This window comes from Ammospiza caudacuta, chromosome 32 (genome assembly GCF_027887145.1).
Source record: "Ammospiza caudacuta isolate bAmmCau1 chromosome 32, bAmmCau1.pri, whole genome shotgun sequence".
Lineage (NCBI taxonomy): Eukaryota > Metazoa > Chordata > Aves > Passeriformes > Passerellidae > Ammospiza > Ammospiza caudacuta.
Genome location: NC_080624.1, coordinates 3,534,260 through 3,549,989, shown reverse-complemented (window position 1 = coordinate 3,549,989; position 15,730 = coordinate 3,534,260). Strand labels below are relative to the sequence as shown.

General features: G+C 54.2%; 1 protein-coding gene across 1 annotated transcript; it reads right to left on the bottom strand.

Moving 5' to 3' along the window:
• Positions 1-796: 796 nt before the first annotated feature.
• PDZD4 (PDZ domain containing 4) lies at positions 797-15,723 on the bottom strand (the record flags this gene model as incomplete). The annotated part of the gene is made up of 7 exons (XM_058822312.1): positions 797-2,667; positions 5,314-5,436; positions 7,901-8,006; positions 9,943-10,005; positions 12,288-12,380; positions 14,023-14,098; positions 15,713-15,723. Coding segments are annotated over 7 exons (1,755 nt in total), but the record flags the coding sequence as incomplete, so codon positions are not given.
• Positions 15,724-15,730: the final 7 nt, after the last annotated feature.

The window sequence follows — 15,730 nt, the reverse complement described above, 5'->3', positions numbered from 1 at the left end:
ACATTTTTAACCCCCAATTCCCATTTTTTAACCCCTAAATTCCCATTTTTTACCCCCCAATTCCCATTTTTAACCCCCTAAGTTCCCATTTTTTCCCCCCCCAATTCCCATTTTTTAACCCCTAAATTCCCTTTTTTTCCCCATTTTTAACCCCTAAATTCCCATTTTCCCCCCATTTTTTACCCCCCCAAATTCCTATTTTTTAACCCCTAAATTCCCATTTTCCCCCCATTTTTTACCCCCCAATTCCCATTTTTTAACCCCTAAATTCCCATTTTTTCCCCATTTTTGCCTTCCTGAGTCAGATCCCAGAAGGTCGCCGATGCCTCAGGGGTTCCCCAAATTGTGAAATTTTCCCTCTCCGCTTTTGGGTGCTCCCCAAATTTCATTTTTTGGGGTTTTTTTGGGTGATCCCCACCCTTTCCCACCGCACCCCCCCAAACAATTTTTGGGTCTCCCCGAAATCCCCCAATCACGAGGCAGCACAAAAAGGGTGAAATGAGTAAAAACGAGATTTTTTTTTTTTCTTTTTTTTTTTTCCATCATTCCCAAGCGCGGCCCCTCCCCCCACAGACACACAGGGGTGGGGGAGGGGAGGGTGGGGGAGGGGAAACACCCCACGAATTTTTTTTTTTGTCTTTTTTTCCTTTTTTTTTCCCTTTTTTTTTGGGGGGGTGGGGGGTCCAGGGCTGGTTCGGACCCTCCCAGCCCTGAAGTGAGGGAGGAGGAGGAGGAAAAAAAACTGTAAAAAAACCCTGAAAAAACCCCAAAAAATCCCAAAGTGAGCACGGCCACAGACACGACAATGGGGGAGGGGACAAGGGGGAGGGGGGGGGGGCAGAGACCCCTCCTCAATTTGTGCTTGGGGACAAAGGGGACACAGAGACACCCCCAGAGGGGACAGAGACCCCAAAAGGGGGCAGAGACCCCCCCCAAAAAGGGGACAGAGACCTTGAGAGGGGACAGAGACCCCCCCCAAAAGGGGGCAGAGACCCCACCCCCAAAAGGGACAGAGACTCCAAAAGGGGGCAGAGACCCCCCCCAAAAAAAGGACAGAGACCCCAAAAGGGGGCAGAGACCCCCAAGAGGTGACAGAGACCGCCCCAAAAGGGGACAGAGACCTTGAGAGGGGACAGAGACCCCCCCAAAAAGGGACAGAGACTCCAAAAGGGGGCAGAGACCCCCAAGAGGTGACAGAGACCCCAAAAGGGGACACAGAGACACCCCCCAAAAAGGGACAGAGACCCCGAGAGAGGGGACAGCGCTGGGTCGTGAGGAGGAGGGGGTTTGTCCTTGATGCAAAAAGGAGAAATTTTGGGGGCATTTAAGCAATTTAGGGGGGCAATTTGAGGAAATTTTTTTTGTCGCCGAGCCCCCGGCGGTGTCACACGGTGGTCACCGAGAGCAGCGGGTGCTCCAGGCGCCCCCCGTGCTGCGCCAGCATCATCTCCTGGATGGTCACCCAGTTATCCAGGATGCGCCGGCTCCGCTTGCGCAGCCCCCGCCGCGACCCCGGCCCGTGCTGCGCTTGGGGAGGGGGCGGCACCTCCGCGACCCCTCCCGCGGCCCCGCCGGGATTCGCCGGCAGCTCGGGCCGCCCTTGGAGCAGCAGCTCCCGGCGCCGCCGCTGCTCGCGGGCCCGCGCCAGGTGCTGCTTGCGCTGCTCGCGGCTCCAGTAGCGCCCGGTCTTGAGCTCGCTCCGCGCGTCGTCGTCGGTGGAGCCGCCGCGCTCCTCCAGGATTTTGATGGCGCGGGCCTTGAGCAGCCGGTCCCGGCCGGGCCGCTTCCCGCGGGGCCCTTTGGCGGAGCTCGGAGCCGCTCCGGAGGGCGGCGGGGGCGCGGCGGGCGGAGCTCCGAGGCCGGCGCGCAGCAGCAGCGGGGAGCTGCGGGAGCTCTCGCCGGTGTTGTAGGCGCTGGTGCTGTCGCGCTCCGGGGCCTCGGCGATGTCGGCCAGGGGGCCCTCGGGGTCGCGCCAGGCGCGGCGGCCTCGCTCGCGGAGCCGCTCCAGCTGCTGCGCCCGCAGGAGGTGCCGGCACTTGAACTCCAGGTGCCGCAGCTCCTCCTCCAGCCGCGCCAGCTCCGCCCGGCCCGCGGGGCCCGCGCAGCGCCCGCGCAGCGCCCGGTACCGCCGCAGCTCGGCGGGGCTCAGCGCGGCCAGCGACGGCGGCCCGGGCCCCAAACCGGGCCCCAATCCCGGCCCCAAACCGGGCCCCAATCCCGGCCCCAATCCCGGCTCCAACCGCGCTCCCAACCCCGCTTCTAACCCCGCCATTCCGCGCCGCCCGCTCGCTCCACTTCCAGCTCTTCCCGCCGACCCGCAGCCCGAGCCGGAGCCGCTCCGCGCCGCCGCCAATCCAGCGCCGGGTTTTGCGTGGAGCCGCGCCGCGTTTTGCGGTGACCTTTGGAGGTTTTGGGGGGAATTTTGGAGGTTTTGCGGTGAATTTTGGAGGTTTTGCGGTGGATTTTGGAGGTTTTGCGGTGAATTTTGGGCGTTCTGGGGCTCGCGGCGGGGCGGGGGAGGCCGGGGCGGTGCCGGGGGTCCCTCTCCGGCCTCCTCGCACAGCAGATCGTGCTCCGAGCTCTCCTCGTTGCGCGTGGACTCGTCCGTGCGCCCCACGCCGCTGTCGGGCTCCGCGCCGCGGCCCACGGGGGTGGCGGGGCTGGGGGGCTGCGGGTGGGGAGGGGGACCCCGAAATGAGCAGGGAGCCCCCCCAGGACCCCCTTTATACCCCCCATTTTAACCCCCCAAAATGAGCAGGGACCCCCCCCCCCCCCCAGGACCCCTTTATACCCCCCCTTTAACCCCCCAAACTCCCATTGCCACCTCAGGACCCCTCCCCAATTCCCCAACGGGGCTGGGGGGCTGCGGGTGGGGAGGGGGACCCCGAAATGAGCAGGGAACCCCCCCAGGACCCCTTTATACCCCCCCCCTTTAACCCCCCCAAACTCTTATTGCCACCCCAGCACCCCCAGGACCCCTCCCCAATTCCCCAGTGGGGCTGGCGGGGCTGCGGGACCCCAAAATGAGCAGGGACCCCCCCCCCCAGGACCCCTTTATAGCCCCCCCTTTAACCCCCCAAACTCTTATGGACACCTCAGGACCCCTCCCCAATTCCCCAACGGGGCTGGGGGGCTGCGGGTGAGGAGGGGGACCCCCCCCAAGACCCCCTTTATAGCCCCCCCTTTAACCCCTAAACTCCTCTTGCCACCTCAGGACCCCTCCCCAATTCCCCAACGGGGGTGGCGGGGCTGGGGGGCTGCGGGTGGGGAGGGGGCGTCACAAGGGGGGGACCCCGAAATGAGCAGGGACCCCCCTCCCCCAGGACCCCTTTATAGCCCCCAACTCTTATTGCCACCTCAGGACCCCTCCCCAATTCCCCAATGGGGCTGGGGGGCTGTGGGACCCCAAAATGAGCAGGGACCCCCCCCCCAGGACCCCTTTATAGCCCCCCTTTAACCCCCAAACTCCCATTGCCACCTCAGGACCCCTCCCCAATTCCCTCCCAGCCCTTTCCCCTCTGCCCTGGAAGCCCCCAGACCCATTTGAACCCCCCCAATTCCCATTTCCCCCCCAATTTTCACCTCCTCTCCCCATTTTTTAATTTTTTCCCCTCTCCCAGTTTCCATTGGTTTCCCCACCTAATTCCCTTTTCCCCCCATTTTTCCCATTTTCCCCCATTATTTGCTCATTTTCCCCATTATTTCCCCATTATTTCCCCAATATTTTCCCCATTATTTCCCCCATTATTCCCCATTATTCCCCCATTATTTCCCCATTATTTCCCTAATATTTCCCTAATATTTTCCCCATTATTCCCCCATTATTTCCCCATTATTTCCCTAATATTTCCCTAATATTTTCCCCATTATTCCCCCATTATTTCCCCATTATTCTCCCATTATTCCCCCATTATTCCCCCATTTTTCCCCATTATTCCCCCATTATTTTTCCCCATTTTTCCCCATTTTCCCCCATTATTCCCCATTATTCCCCATTATTTCCCCATTATTTCCCCATTATTCCCCATTTTTCCCCCATTATTTCCTCCATTATTTTCCCCATTATTCCCCCATTATTTCCCCAATATTTTCCCCATTATTCCCCCATTATTCCCCCATTATTTCCCCATTATTCCCCATTATTTCCCCATTTTTCCCCATTATTTCCCCATTATTTTTCCCATTATTTCCCCATTATTTCCCCATTATTCCCCCATTATTTCCCCATTACTTCCCCATTATTCCCCCATTTTTCCCCCATTATTTTCCCCCATTATTTTTCCCCATTATTCCCCCATTATTTCCCCATTATCTCCCCCATTTTTTCCCCATTTTTCCCCATTATTCCCCCATTTTCCCCATTATTTCCCCATTATTTCCCCCATTATTTCCCCATTATTCCCTCATTATTTCCCCATTATTCCCTCATTATTTCCCCATTATTCCCCCATTATTCCCCCATTATTTTTCCCCATTTTTCCCCATTTTCCCCCATTATTCCCCATTATTCCCCATTATTCCCCCATTATTTCCCCATTATTTCCCCATTATTTCCCCATTATTCCCCATTTTTCCCCCATTATTTCCTCCATTATTTTCCCCATTATTCCCCCATTATTTCCCCAATATTTTCCCCATTATTCCCCCATTATTCCCCCATTATTTTTCCCATTTTTCCCCATTATTTCCCCCATTATTTCCCCATTATTTTTCCCATTATTCCCCCATTATTTCCCCATTATTTCCCCATTATTTCCCCCCATTTTCCCCATTATTTCCCCAATATTTTCCCCATTATTTCCCCCATTATTTCCCCATTATTCCCCCATTATTCCCCCATTATTTCCCCATTATTTCCCCATTATTTCCCCCATTATTTCCCCATTATTCCCTCATTATTTCCCCATTATTCCCCATTATTCCCCCATTATTCCCCCATTATTTCCCCATTATTTCCCCATTATTCCCCATTTTTCCCCCATTATTTCCTCCATTATTTTCCCCATTATTCCCCCATTATTTCCCCAATATTTTCCCCATTATTCCCCCATTATTCCCCCATTATTTTTCCCATTTTTCCCCATTATTTCCCCCATTATTTCCCCATTATTTTTCCCATTATTCCCCCATTATTTCCCCATTATTTCCCCATTTTTCCCCATTTTTCCCCCATTATTTCTCCCATTTTTTCCCCATTATTTTTCCCATTATTTCCCCATTATTTCCCCATTTTTCCTCATTATTTTTCCCAATTTTTCCCCATTATTTCCCCCATTATTCCCCCATTTTTCCCAATTTTTCCCAATTTTTCCCCATTATTTTTCCCATTATCTCTCACCTGCCCATGGGGGCTCCAGGCCCCTCGGGTCTCCCCGTCCTCATCAGAGCCGAACTCATCCAGGAAATCCTCGCGGTCGCTGTCCTTCCAGCGCTGGGGGAGGGGCGTCAGACCCCCGGGACCCCTCCCCAAATTCCCACAGCCCCCTCCCCAATTTTCCACTCCCCCTCCCCAAATCAATGGATTTTGAATCCTTTTCCTTCATCTTTGCTGCTCCCAAAGTCCCCTAAAATCCTCCCCAAATCCCTTAAAATTCCCCCCAAATCCCCCCCAGATTCTCTCAGGACCCCCCCCCCTAAAAAGCCTCAGGACCCCTCCCCAAAATCTGGGGGACCCCTCCCCAAATTCCCACAGCCCCCTCCCCAAATCATGGAATTTTTGCCTCCTTTTCCTTCATCTTTGCTGCTCCCAAACTCCCTAAACTCCCCCCCAAATTCCCTCTAAAGGCCCCCAAAAGGCCTCAGGACCCCTCCCCAAAATCTGGGGGACCCCTCCCCAAATTCCCACTTCCCCCTCCCCAAATCAATGGATTTTGGCTCCTTTTCTTTCAGCTCCAGGGATCCCCAAAATCCCCTAAAATTTCCCCCAAATCCCTTAAAATTGCCCCCAAATCCCCCCCAGATTCTCTCAGGACCCCCCCCCCTAAAAAGCCTCAGGACCCCTCCCCAAAATCTGGGGGACCCCTCCCCAAATTCTCACTCCCCCTCCCCAATTTTCCACCTCCCCCTCCCCAAATCAATGGATTTTGCCTCCTTTTCCTTCATCTTTGCTGCTCCCAAACTGCCCCAAATCCCCCCCAAATTCCTTAAAATTCCCCCCAAATTCCTTAAAATTCCCCCCAAAACCCCCCCAGATTCCCTCAGGACACCCCCAAACAGCCTCGGGACCCCTCCCCAAATTCCCAGAACCCCGCCCCCTCCCCAAATTCCCACAGCCCCCTCCCCAAATCAATGGATTTTGAATCCTTTGCTTTCACTTCCTGAGATCCTCAAAATCCCTAAAACCCCCCCCCAAAATCCCCTAAAATCTTCCCCCAAACTCCCCCCAGATTCCCTCAGGACCCTCCCTCAAAATCTGGGGGAGCCCTGGGACCCCTCCCCAAATTCCCGCCCCGCCCCCTCCCCAAATCACTGGATTTTGCCTCCTTTTCCTTCATCTTTGCTGCTCTCAAACTGCCCCAAACTCCCCCCAAATTCCCTCTAAAGCCCCCGAAAAGGCCTCGGGACCCCTCCCCAAAATCTGGGGGACCCCTCCCCAAATTCCCTCAGCCCCCTCCCCAAATTCCCACCCTGCCCCCTCCCCAAATCAATGGATTTTGAATCCTTTGCTTTCACCTACAGGGATCCCCAAAATCTGTAAAATCCCCCCCAAATCCCCGCCCAGATTCCCTCGGGACCCTCCCTCAAAATCAGGGGGACCCCTGGGACCCCTCCCCAAATTCCCGCCCCGCCCCCTCCCCAAATTCCCGCCCCACCCCCTCCCCAAATCAATGGATTTTAAATCCTTTTCCTTCATCTTTGCTGCTCTCAGAATCCCCTAAAATTCCCCCCAAATCCCTTAAAATTCCCCCCAAATCCCCCCCAGATTCCCTCAGGACCCCCCCTCTAAAAAGCCTCAGGACCCCTCCCCAAAATCTGGGGGACCCCTCCCCAAATTCCCACAGCCCCCTCCCCAAATCAATGGATTTCGAATCCTTTGCTTTCACTTCCTGAGATCCTCAAAATCTGTAAAATCCCCCCAAATCCCCGCCCAGACAACCTCGGGACCCTCCCTCAAAATCTGGGGGACCCCTGGGACCCCTCCCCAAATTCCCGCCCCGCCCCCTCCCCAATTTTCCACTCCCCCCTCCCCAAATCAATGGATTTTGAATCCTTTTCCTTCATCTTTGCTGCTCCCAAAGTCCTCTAAAATCCTCCCCAAATCCCTTAAAATTCCCCCCAAATCCCCCCCAGATTCTCTCAGGACCCCCCCCCCTAAAAAGCCTCAGGACCCCTCCCCAAAATCTGGGGGACCCCTCCCCAAATTCCCACCTCCCCCTCCCCAAATCATGGAATTTTTGCCTCCTTTTCCTTCATCTTTGCTGCTCCCAAACTCCCTAAACTCCCCCCCAAATTCCCTCTAAAGGCCCCCAAAAGGCCTCAGGACCCCTCCCCAAAATCTGGGGGACCCCTCCCCAAATTCCCACTTCCCCCTCCCCAAATCAATGGATTTTGGCTCCTTTTCTTTCAGCTCCAGGGATCCCCAAAATCCCCTAAAATTTCCCCCAAATCCCTTAAAATTGCCCCCAAATCCCCCCCAGATTCCCTCAGGACCCCCCCTAAAAAGCCTCAGGACCCCTCCCCAAAATCTGGGGGACCCCTCCCCAAATTCCCACAGCCCCCTCCCCAATTTTCCCCTCCCCCTCCCCAAATCAATGGATTTTGCCTCCTTTTCCTTCATCTTTGCTGCTCCCAAACTGCCCCAAATCCCCCCCAAATCCCCTCGGGACCCCCCCAAACCCCCCCTGGGACCCCTCCCCAGCCCCCCCCGGGACCCCTCCCCACTTTGGGGGCGCCCCCAGCCCCACCTGGCTCTCGGGCCGGGCCAGCAGCAGGGAGATGTTGGTTTGCTGCTCGCGGGTCAGGAAGGCCACGGCCTCCTCGCGGTCCTGGATCTCCACCCCGTTGATCTGCGGGGCATTGGGGAGGGGGAGATGTGGGGAGACCCCTCCTCAAATAAAGGGAGTGGCGGGAAAGGGAGTTTGAGGGGTTTTTTGGGGGGTTTGCCAATCAAAATGCCTCAAATCGCCCTTGAAATGTCCCAAATTTCCCCCCAAAATGCCCCAAATTTCCCCCCAAATGCCCCAAATCGCCCCCAAATTCTTCTCTGAGTTCCTCCCAAATCTTCCAATTTCCCCCCCCCAAGAATGCCCCAAATCCCCCCAAAATGTCCCAAATTCCCCCCAAAATGTCCCAAGTTCCCCCAAAATGCCCCAAATCCCCCCCAAAATGCCCCAAATTCCCCCCAAAATGCCCCAAATTTCCCCCAAAATGCCCCAAATCCCCCCCAAAATGCCCCAAATTTCCCCCCAATTGCCCCAAATCCCCCCAAAATGCCCCAAATTCTCCCCAAAATGCCCCAAATTTCCCCCAAAATGCCCCAAATTCTCCCCAAAATGCCCCAAATTTCCCCCAAAATGCCCCAAATCCCCCTAAAATCCCCTGAAATCCCCCCAAAATGCCTCAAATTCCCCCAAAATGCCCCAAATTCCCCCAAAACGCCCCAAATCCCCCCCAAAATGCCCCAAATCCCCCCCAAATTCTTCTCTGAGTTCCTCCCAAATCTTCCAATTTCCCCCCCCAAAATGCCCTGAATCCCACCCAAATCCCCCCAAAATGCCCCAAATCCCCCCAAAATCCCCTGAAATCCCCCCAAAATGCCCCAAATTCCCCCCAAAATGCCCCAAGTTCCCCCAAAATGACCCAAATTTCCCCAAAATCCCCTGAAATCCCCCCAAAATGCCCCAAATTCTCCCCAAAATGCCCCAAATTCCCCCCAAAATGCCCCAAATTCCCCCAAAATGCCCCAAATCCCCTCCAAAATGTCCCAAAGCCCCCCAAAATGCCCCAAATTCTCCCCAAAATGCCCCAAATCCCCCCAAAATCCCCTGAAATCCCCTCAAAATGCCCCAAACTTCCCCCCAAATGGCCCAAGTTCCCCCCAAAATGCCCCAAATCCCCTCCAAAATGTCCCAAAGCCCCCCCAAAATGCCCCAAATTCCCCCCAAAATGCCCCCAATTCCCCCAAAACCCCTCCAAAATGCCCCAAATCCCCTCCAAAATGTCCCAAATCCCACCCAAAATGTCCCAAATTCCCCCCAAAATGCCCCCAATTCTCCCCAAAATGCCCCAAATTCCCCCCAAAATGCCCCAAATTCACCCCAAAATGCCCCAAATTTCCCCAAAATCCCCTGAAATCCCCCCAAAATCCCCTGAAATCCCCCCAAAATGCCCCAAATTCCCCCAAAATGCCCCAAATTTCCCCAAAATCCCCTGAAATCCCCCCAAAATGCCCCAAATTCACCCCAAAATGCCCCCAATTCCCCCAAAATCCCCCCAAAATGCCCCAAATCCCCTCCAAAATGCCCCAAATCCCCCCAAAATGCCCCAAATCCCCCTAAAATCCCCTGAAATCCCCCCAAAATGCCCCAAATCCCCCCAAAATGCCCCAAATTCTCCCCAAAATGCCCCAAATTCACCCCAAAATGCCCCCAATTCCCCCAAAACCCCTCCAAAAGGTCCCAAATCCCACCCAAAATGTCCCAAATTCTCCCCAAAATGCCCCAAATCCCCCCCAAAATGCCCCAAATTTCCCCCAAAATCCCCTGAAATCCCCCCAAAATCCTCCCAAACCCCCTCAAGTTCCCCCTAAAATCCCCCAAATTTGTCCTAAATTCACACTGAAACCCCTCAAATTCCCCTCAAAATTCCCCAAATGTCCCCCAAATGCCCCCCAAAATCCCCCCAAAAATCCCCAAAAATCCCCCCAAAATCCCCAAAAATCCCCCAAAAAATCCCCAAAAATCCCCAAAATCCCCCCAAAATCCCCCAAATCCCCTCCCCCACCTGCACGATCCGATCTCCCTCCCGGATCCGCCCGTCCTTGGCCGCGATGCTGTCGGGGTTCACCTGGGGGGGCAAAAACCCCAAAATTCGGGGGGACCCCAAAATTCCCCAACACTGGGGGGGTCCCTGCCCTGGAAAACCCCAAAAAGGTCCCAAATCCCCTTTTTGGGAGGGGTTAAATTGAATTTTTTATGAATTTTTTATGAATTTTTTATGAATTTTTGGGGTTTTTCGGAAAACCCCAAAAAGGTCCCAAATCCCCTTTTGGGAGGGGTTAAATTGAATTTTTTATGAATTTTTGGGGATTTTTCAGAAAACCCCAAAAAGGTCCCAAATCCCCTTTTTGGAGGGGTTAAATTGAATTTTTTATGAATTTTTTATGAATTTTTGGGGTTTTTCGGAAAACCCCAAAAAGGTCCCAAATCCCCTTTTTGGAGGGGTTAAATTGAATTTTTTATGAATTTTTTATGAATTTTTGGAGATTTTTGGGAAAAACCCAAAAAGGTCCCAAATCCCCTTTTGGGAGGGGTTAAATTGAATTTTTTATGAATTTTTTATGAATTTTTTATGAATTTTTGGGGTTTTTCGGAAAATCCCAAAAAGGTCCCAAATCCCCTTTTTGAGGGGGTTAAATTGAATTTTTTATGAATTTTTGGAGATTTTTCGGAAAAACCCAAAAAGGTCCCAAATCCCCTTTTTGGAGGGGTTAAATTGAATTTTTTATGAATTTTTGGAGGATTTTTGGGGTTTTTCGGAAAAACCCAAAAAGGTCCCAAATCCCCTTTTTGGAGGGGTTAAATTGAATTTTTTATGAATTTTTTATGAATTTTTGGGGATTTTTCGGAAAACCCCAAAAAGGTCCCAAATCCCCTTTTTGGGAGGGGTTAAATTGAATTTTTTATGAATTTTTGGAGGATTTTTGGGGTTTTTCAGGGTAATTTTTAGGGGTTTTTTGGAGGTTTTCTGGAGTAGATTTTGGGGGATTTTTTGGGGGAATTTTGGGGATTTTTTGGGGATTTTTGGAGTAAATTTGGGGATTTTTGGGGGTAATTTTGGGGATTTTTTGGGGATTTTTGGGGGATTTTTTAGGAGGTGATTTTGGGGGGGATTTTTTAGTATTTTCGGAGGTAATTTTGGGGATTTTTGGGGGGATTTTTTAGGAATTTTGGGGGGGGGGATTTTTAGGATTTTTGGGGGGATTTTTTAGGAATTTTTTGGGGCTCATTTTGGGGATTTTTGGGGATTTTTTGGGGGCTCATTTTGGGGATTTTTGGGGGGATTTTTGGGGTATTTAGGATTTTTGGGGGATTTTTTGGGGGGATTTTTTAGGATTTTTTAGGAGGTAATTTTGGGGATTTTTGGGTGGATTTTTGGGGGATTTTTGGGGGGATTTTTAGGATTTTTGGGGGATTTTTGGGGGGATTTTTTAGGATTTTTTGGGGGTCATTTTGGGGATTTTTGGGGGGATTTTTGAGGTAATTTTGGGGATTTTTGGGGGGATTTTTTAGGAATTTTTGGGGGGGATTTTTGGGGGGATTTTTTAGGATATTTTGGGAGGTAATTTTGGGGATTTTGGGGGGGTTTTTTGGGGTATTTTTTAGGATTTTTGGGGCATTTTTTGGGGGGATTTTTTAGGATTTTAGGAGGTAATTTTGGGGATTTTTGGAGGGATTTTTGAGGTAATTTTGGGGATTTTTGGGGGGATTTTTTAGGAATTTTTTGGGGGTCATTTTGGGGATTTTTGGGGGGATTTTTGGAGGTAATTTTGGGGATTTTCGGGGGATTTAGGAGGTAATTTTGGGGATTTTTGGGGGTCATTTTGGGGGGATTTTTTAGGATTTTTTGGGGGTCATTTTGGGGATTTTTGGGGGGATTCTTTAGGAATTTTGGGGGTCATTTGGGGGATTTTTTGAAGTAATTTTGGGGATTTTTGGGGGGTTTTCTGGGGTATTTTTTAGGATTTTTGGGGGGATTTTTTAGGAATTTTTTGGGGGGGATTTTGGGAATTTTTGGGGGGATTTTTTAGGAATTTTTTGGGGGTCATTTTGGGGATTTTGGGGGGGATTTTTGGAGGTAATTTTGGGGATTTTTGGGGGGATTTTTGGGGTATTTTTTAGGAATTTTTGGGGGGATTTTTGGGGGATTTTTTGGGGGGATTTTTTAGGAATTTTTTGGGAGGTAATTTTGGGGATTTTTGGGGGGATTTTTGGAGGTAATTTTGGGGATTTTCGGGGGGATTTTGGGGGTATTTTTTAGGAATTTTTGGGGGATTTTTTAGGATTTTTTGGGGGGGATTTTGGTGATTTTTTAGGAATTTTTGGTGGATTTTTGGGGATTTCTCCCACCTCCCCCACGTAGATGCCGGGATCCTCCTCGCCGTCGGTGCGGTAGCAGACGGTGATCCCCAGTTTGTGACTGGTTTTGTACAGCTCCACCTCCTGGGGGGAGGGGAAGGCTCAGGGGGACCCCCAGGGACCCCCCAGGGACCCCCAGACCCCTCCCCAAAATCCCCAGGGACCCTCAGGACCCCTCCCCAATTTCCCAGCCTCCCCCCTCCCCAATAAATTCATTTTTTGCTCCTTTTTTTGCATTTCTGGGGGTCCCAACCCCCCCTAATTCCCCCAAAACCCCCCAAAAAAGGCTCAGGACCCCCCCCAAAATCTCCAGGACCCCTCCTCAAATCCCCAGGACCCCTCCCCGAAATCCCCAGGACCCCCCAGGACCCCTCCCCAATTTCCCAGCCTCCCCCCTCCCCAATAAATTCATTTTTTGCTCCTTTTTTTGCATTTCTGGGGATCCCAAACCCCCCCAAATTCCCCCAAAAAGGCTCAGGACCCCCCCCCAAAATCCCCAGGACCCCTCCCCAAAATATCCAGGACACCATCAAGACCCCTCCCAATTTCCCAGCCTCCCCCCTCCCCAATAAATTCATTTTTTGGCTCCATTTTTTCCACTTTGGGGTTCCCAAATTCCCCCAAAAAGGCTCAGGACCCCCCCCAAAAGATCCCGGACCCCTCCCCAAATTATCCAGGACCCCTCCCCCAAATCCCCAGGACCCCTCAGGACCCCTCCCCAATTTCCCAGCCCCCCCTCCCCAATAAATTCATTTTTTGCTTCCATTTTTTCCACTTTGGGGTTTCCAAACCCCCCCAAAAAGACTCAAGAACTCCCCCAAAACATCCAGGACCCCTCCCCAAAATCCCCAGGACCCCTCCCCAATTTCCCAGCCCCCCCTCCCCAATAAATTCATTTTTTGCTCCTTTTTTTGCATTTCTGGGGGTCCCAACCCCCCCCTAATTCCCCCAAAACCCCCCAAAAAAGGCTCAGGACCCCCCCCAAAATCTCCAGGACCCCTCCCCAAAATCCCCAGGACACCCCCAAGACCCCTCCCCAATTTCCCAGCCTCCCCCTCCCCAATAAATTCATTTTTTGCTCCCGTTTTTGGTCCCAAAGCCCCCCTAATTCCCCCAAACCCCCCCAAAAGAGCATCAGGACCCCCCCCAAATTATCCAGGACCCCTCCCCAAATCCCCAGGACCCCTCCCCAAAATATCCAGGACCCCTCCCCAAATCCCCAGGACCCCTCCCCAATTTCCCAGCCCCCCCTCCCCAATAAATTCATTTTTTGCTCCCGTTTTTGGTCCCCAAACCCCCCCAAATTCAGCCCAAACCCCCCCAAAAAAGGCTCAGGACCCCCCCCAAAATCCCCAGGACCCCTCCCCAAAATCCCCAGGACACCCCCAAGACCCCTCCCCATTTTCCCGGCCTCCCCCTCCCCAAGAAATTCAGATTTTGGCTCCATTTTTTTCCACTTTGGGGTTCCCAACCCCCTCAAATTCCCCCAAAAAGGCTCAGGACCCCTCCCCAAAATCCCCAGGACCCCTCCCCAAAATCCCCAGGACCCCTCAGGACCCCTCCCCAATTTCCCGGCCTCCCCCTCCCCAATAAATTCATTTTTTGCTCCCGTTTTTGGTCCCAAACCCCCCCAAATTCCCCCCAAATCCCCCAAAAAAGGCTCAGGACCCCCCTCAAAATCCCCAGGACCCCTCCCCAAATCCCCAGGCCCTCCCCGGGACCCCACCTCATATTCCAGCTCCTCGGGGCGCTCGGGCTCCCCCAAATCCGCGGGGTCGAAATAATCCTGGGGGAGGGGCGGCCTGGGGGGGGCAGGGAAATGAGGGGAGGGGTCCCGGGGGGGGGAGGGGCACGAAGGGGTTTGGGGAGGGGGCTCAGGGGGGGTTAAAATGGGGGGAGGGGTCGGAAAAAGGGGTCCCCAAAAAAGGGTTTTGGGGAGGGGGATTGGGGGGGAAAATGGGTCTGGGGCTCAGAGGGGTTAAAATGGGGGGGGTGGGACACCCCAAAATGGGTCTGGGGTCTCTCAAAGGCATCACAATGGGGGCTGGGACAGCCCAAAATGGGTCTGGGGGCTCAGAGGGGGTAAAATGGGGGGATGTGGGGGGGGGGAAATGGGTCTGGGGGCTCAGAGGGGGGGGGATGGACACCCCAAATGGGTCTGGGGTCTCTCAAAGGCATCACAATGGGAGCACTCTGGGGGATGGACACCCCAAAATGGGTCTGGGGGCTCAGAGGGGTCACAATGGGGGGATGGACACCCCAAAATGGGTCTGGGGGCTCGGAGGGGTCACAATGGGGGGGGTGGGACATCCCAAAATGGGTCTGGGGGCTCGGAGGGGTCACAATGGGGGGGGTGGGACACCCCAAAATGGGTCTGGGGTCTCTCAAAGGCATCACAATGGGGGTGGGACAGCCCAAAATGGGTCTGGGGGCTCAGAGGGGTTAAAGGGGGGGGGGGGTGGGACAGCCCAAAATGGGTCTGGGGGCTCAGAGGGGTTAAAATGGGGGGGGGGGACACCCCCAAAGATCTGGGCCGTTCCATTCCCCAATGGGGGGGGGTTCAAAGGCCCAAGGGGGGTCCCAATGATCTGGGGGGTCCAGGGGTCCCCTGGGGGTCCGCAGGGATATGGGGGGGGCTCTGGGAGGTTCCAATGCCCAAGGGGGGGTCCCGGGGGTCTCTGGGCTGTTCCAATCCCCAAGGGGGGGTTCCCATCCCCAAGGGGGGGTCTCTGGGCTGTTCCAATCCCCCAGTGGGGGGGGTCCTTGGGGATCTCTGGGCTGTTCCAATCCCCAAGGGGGGGGGGTCCCTGGGGGTCTCTGGGCTGTTCCAATCCCCAAGGGGGGGGGGGTCCCTGGGGGTCTCTGGGCTGTTACAGTCCCCAAGGGGGGGGTCCCTGGGAGGTTCCAATCCCCAAGGGGGGTCCCTGGGGGTCTCTGGGCTGTTCCAATCCCCAAGGGGGGGGTCCCTGGGGGTCTCTGGGAGGTTCCAATCCCCAAGGGGGGGGGGGTCCCTGGGGGTCTCTGGGCCGTTCCAATCCCCAAGGGGGGGGGGGTCCCTGGGGGTCTCTGGGCTGCTCCAATCCCCAAGGGGGGGTCCCTGGGCTGCTCCAATCCCCAAGGGGGGGTCCCTGGGGGTCTCTGGGCTGTTCCAATCCCCAAGGGGGGGGTCCCTGGGGGTCTCTGGGAGGTTCCAATCCCCAAGGGGGGGGGGGTCCCTGGGGGTCCCTGGGCTGCTCCAATCCCCAAGGGGGGGGTCCCTGGGGGTCTCTGGGCTGCTCCAATCCCCAAGGGGGGGTCCCTGGGCTGCTCCAATCCCCAAGGGGGGGTCCCTGGGGGTCTCTGGGCTGTTCCAATCCCCAAGGGGGGGGTCCCTGGGTATCCCCACCCCCCCGTGTCCCCCCCAGCCCCCCACTCACGGCTCGGCCCCCCCCCAG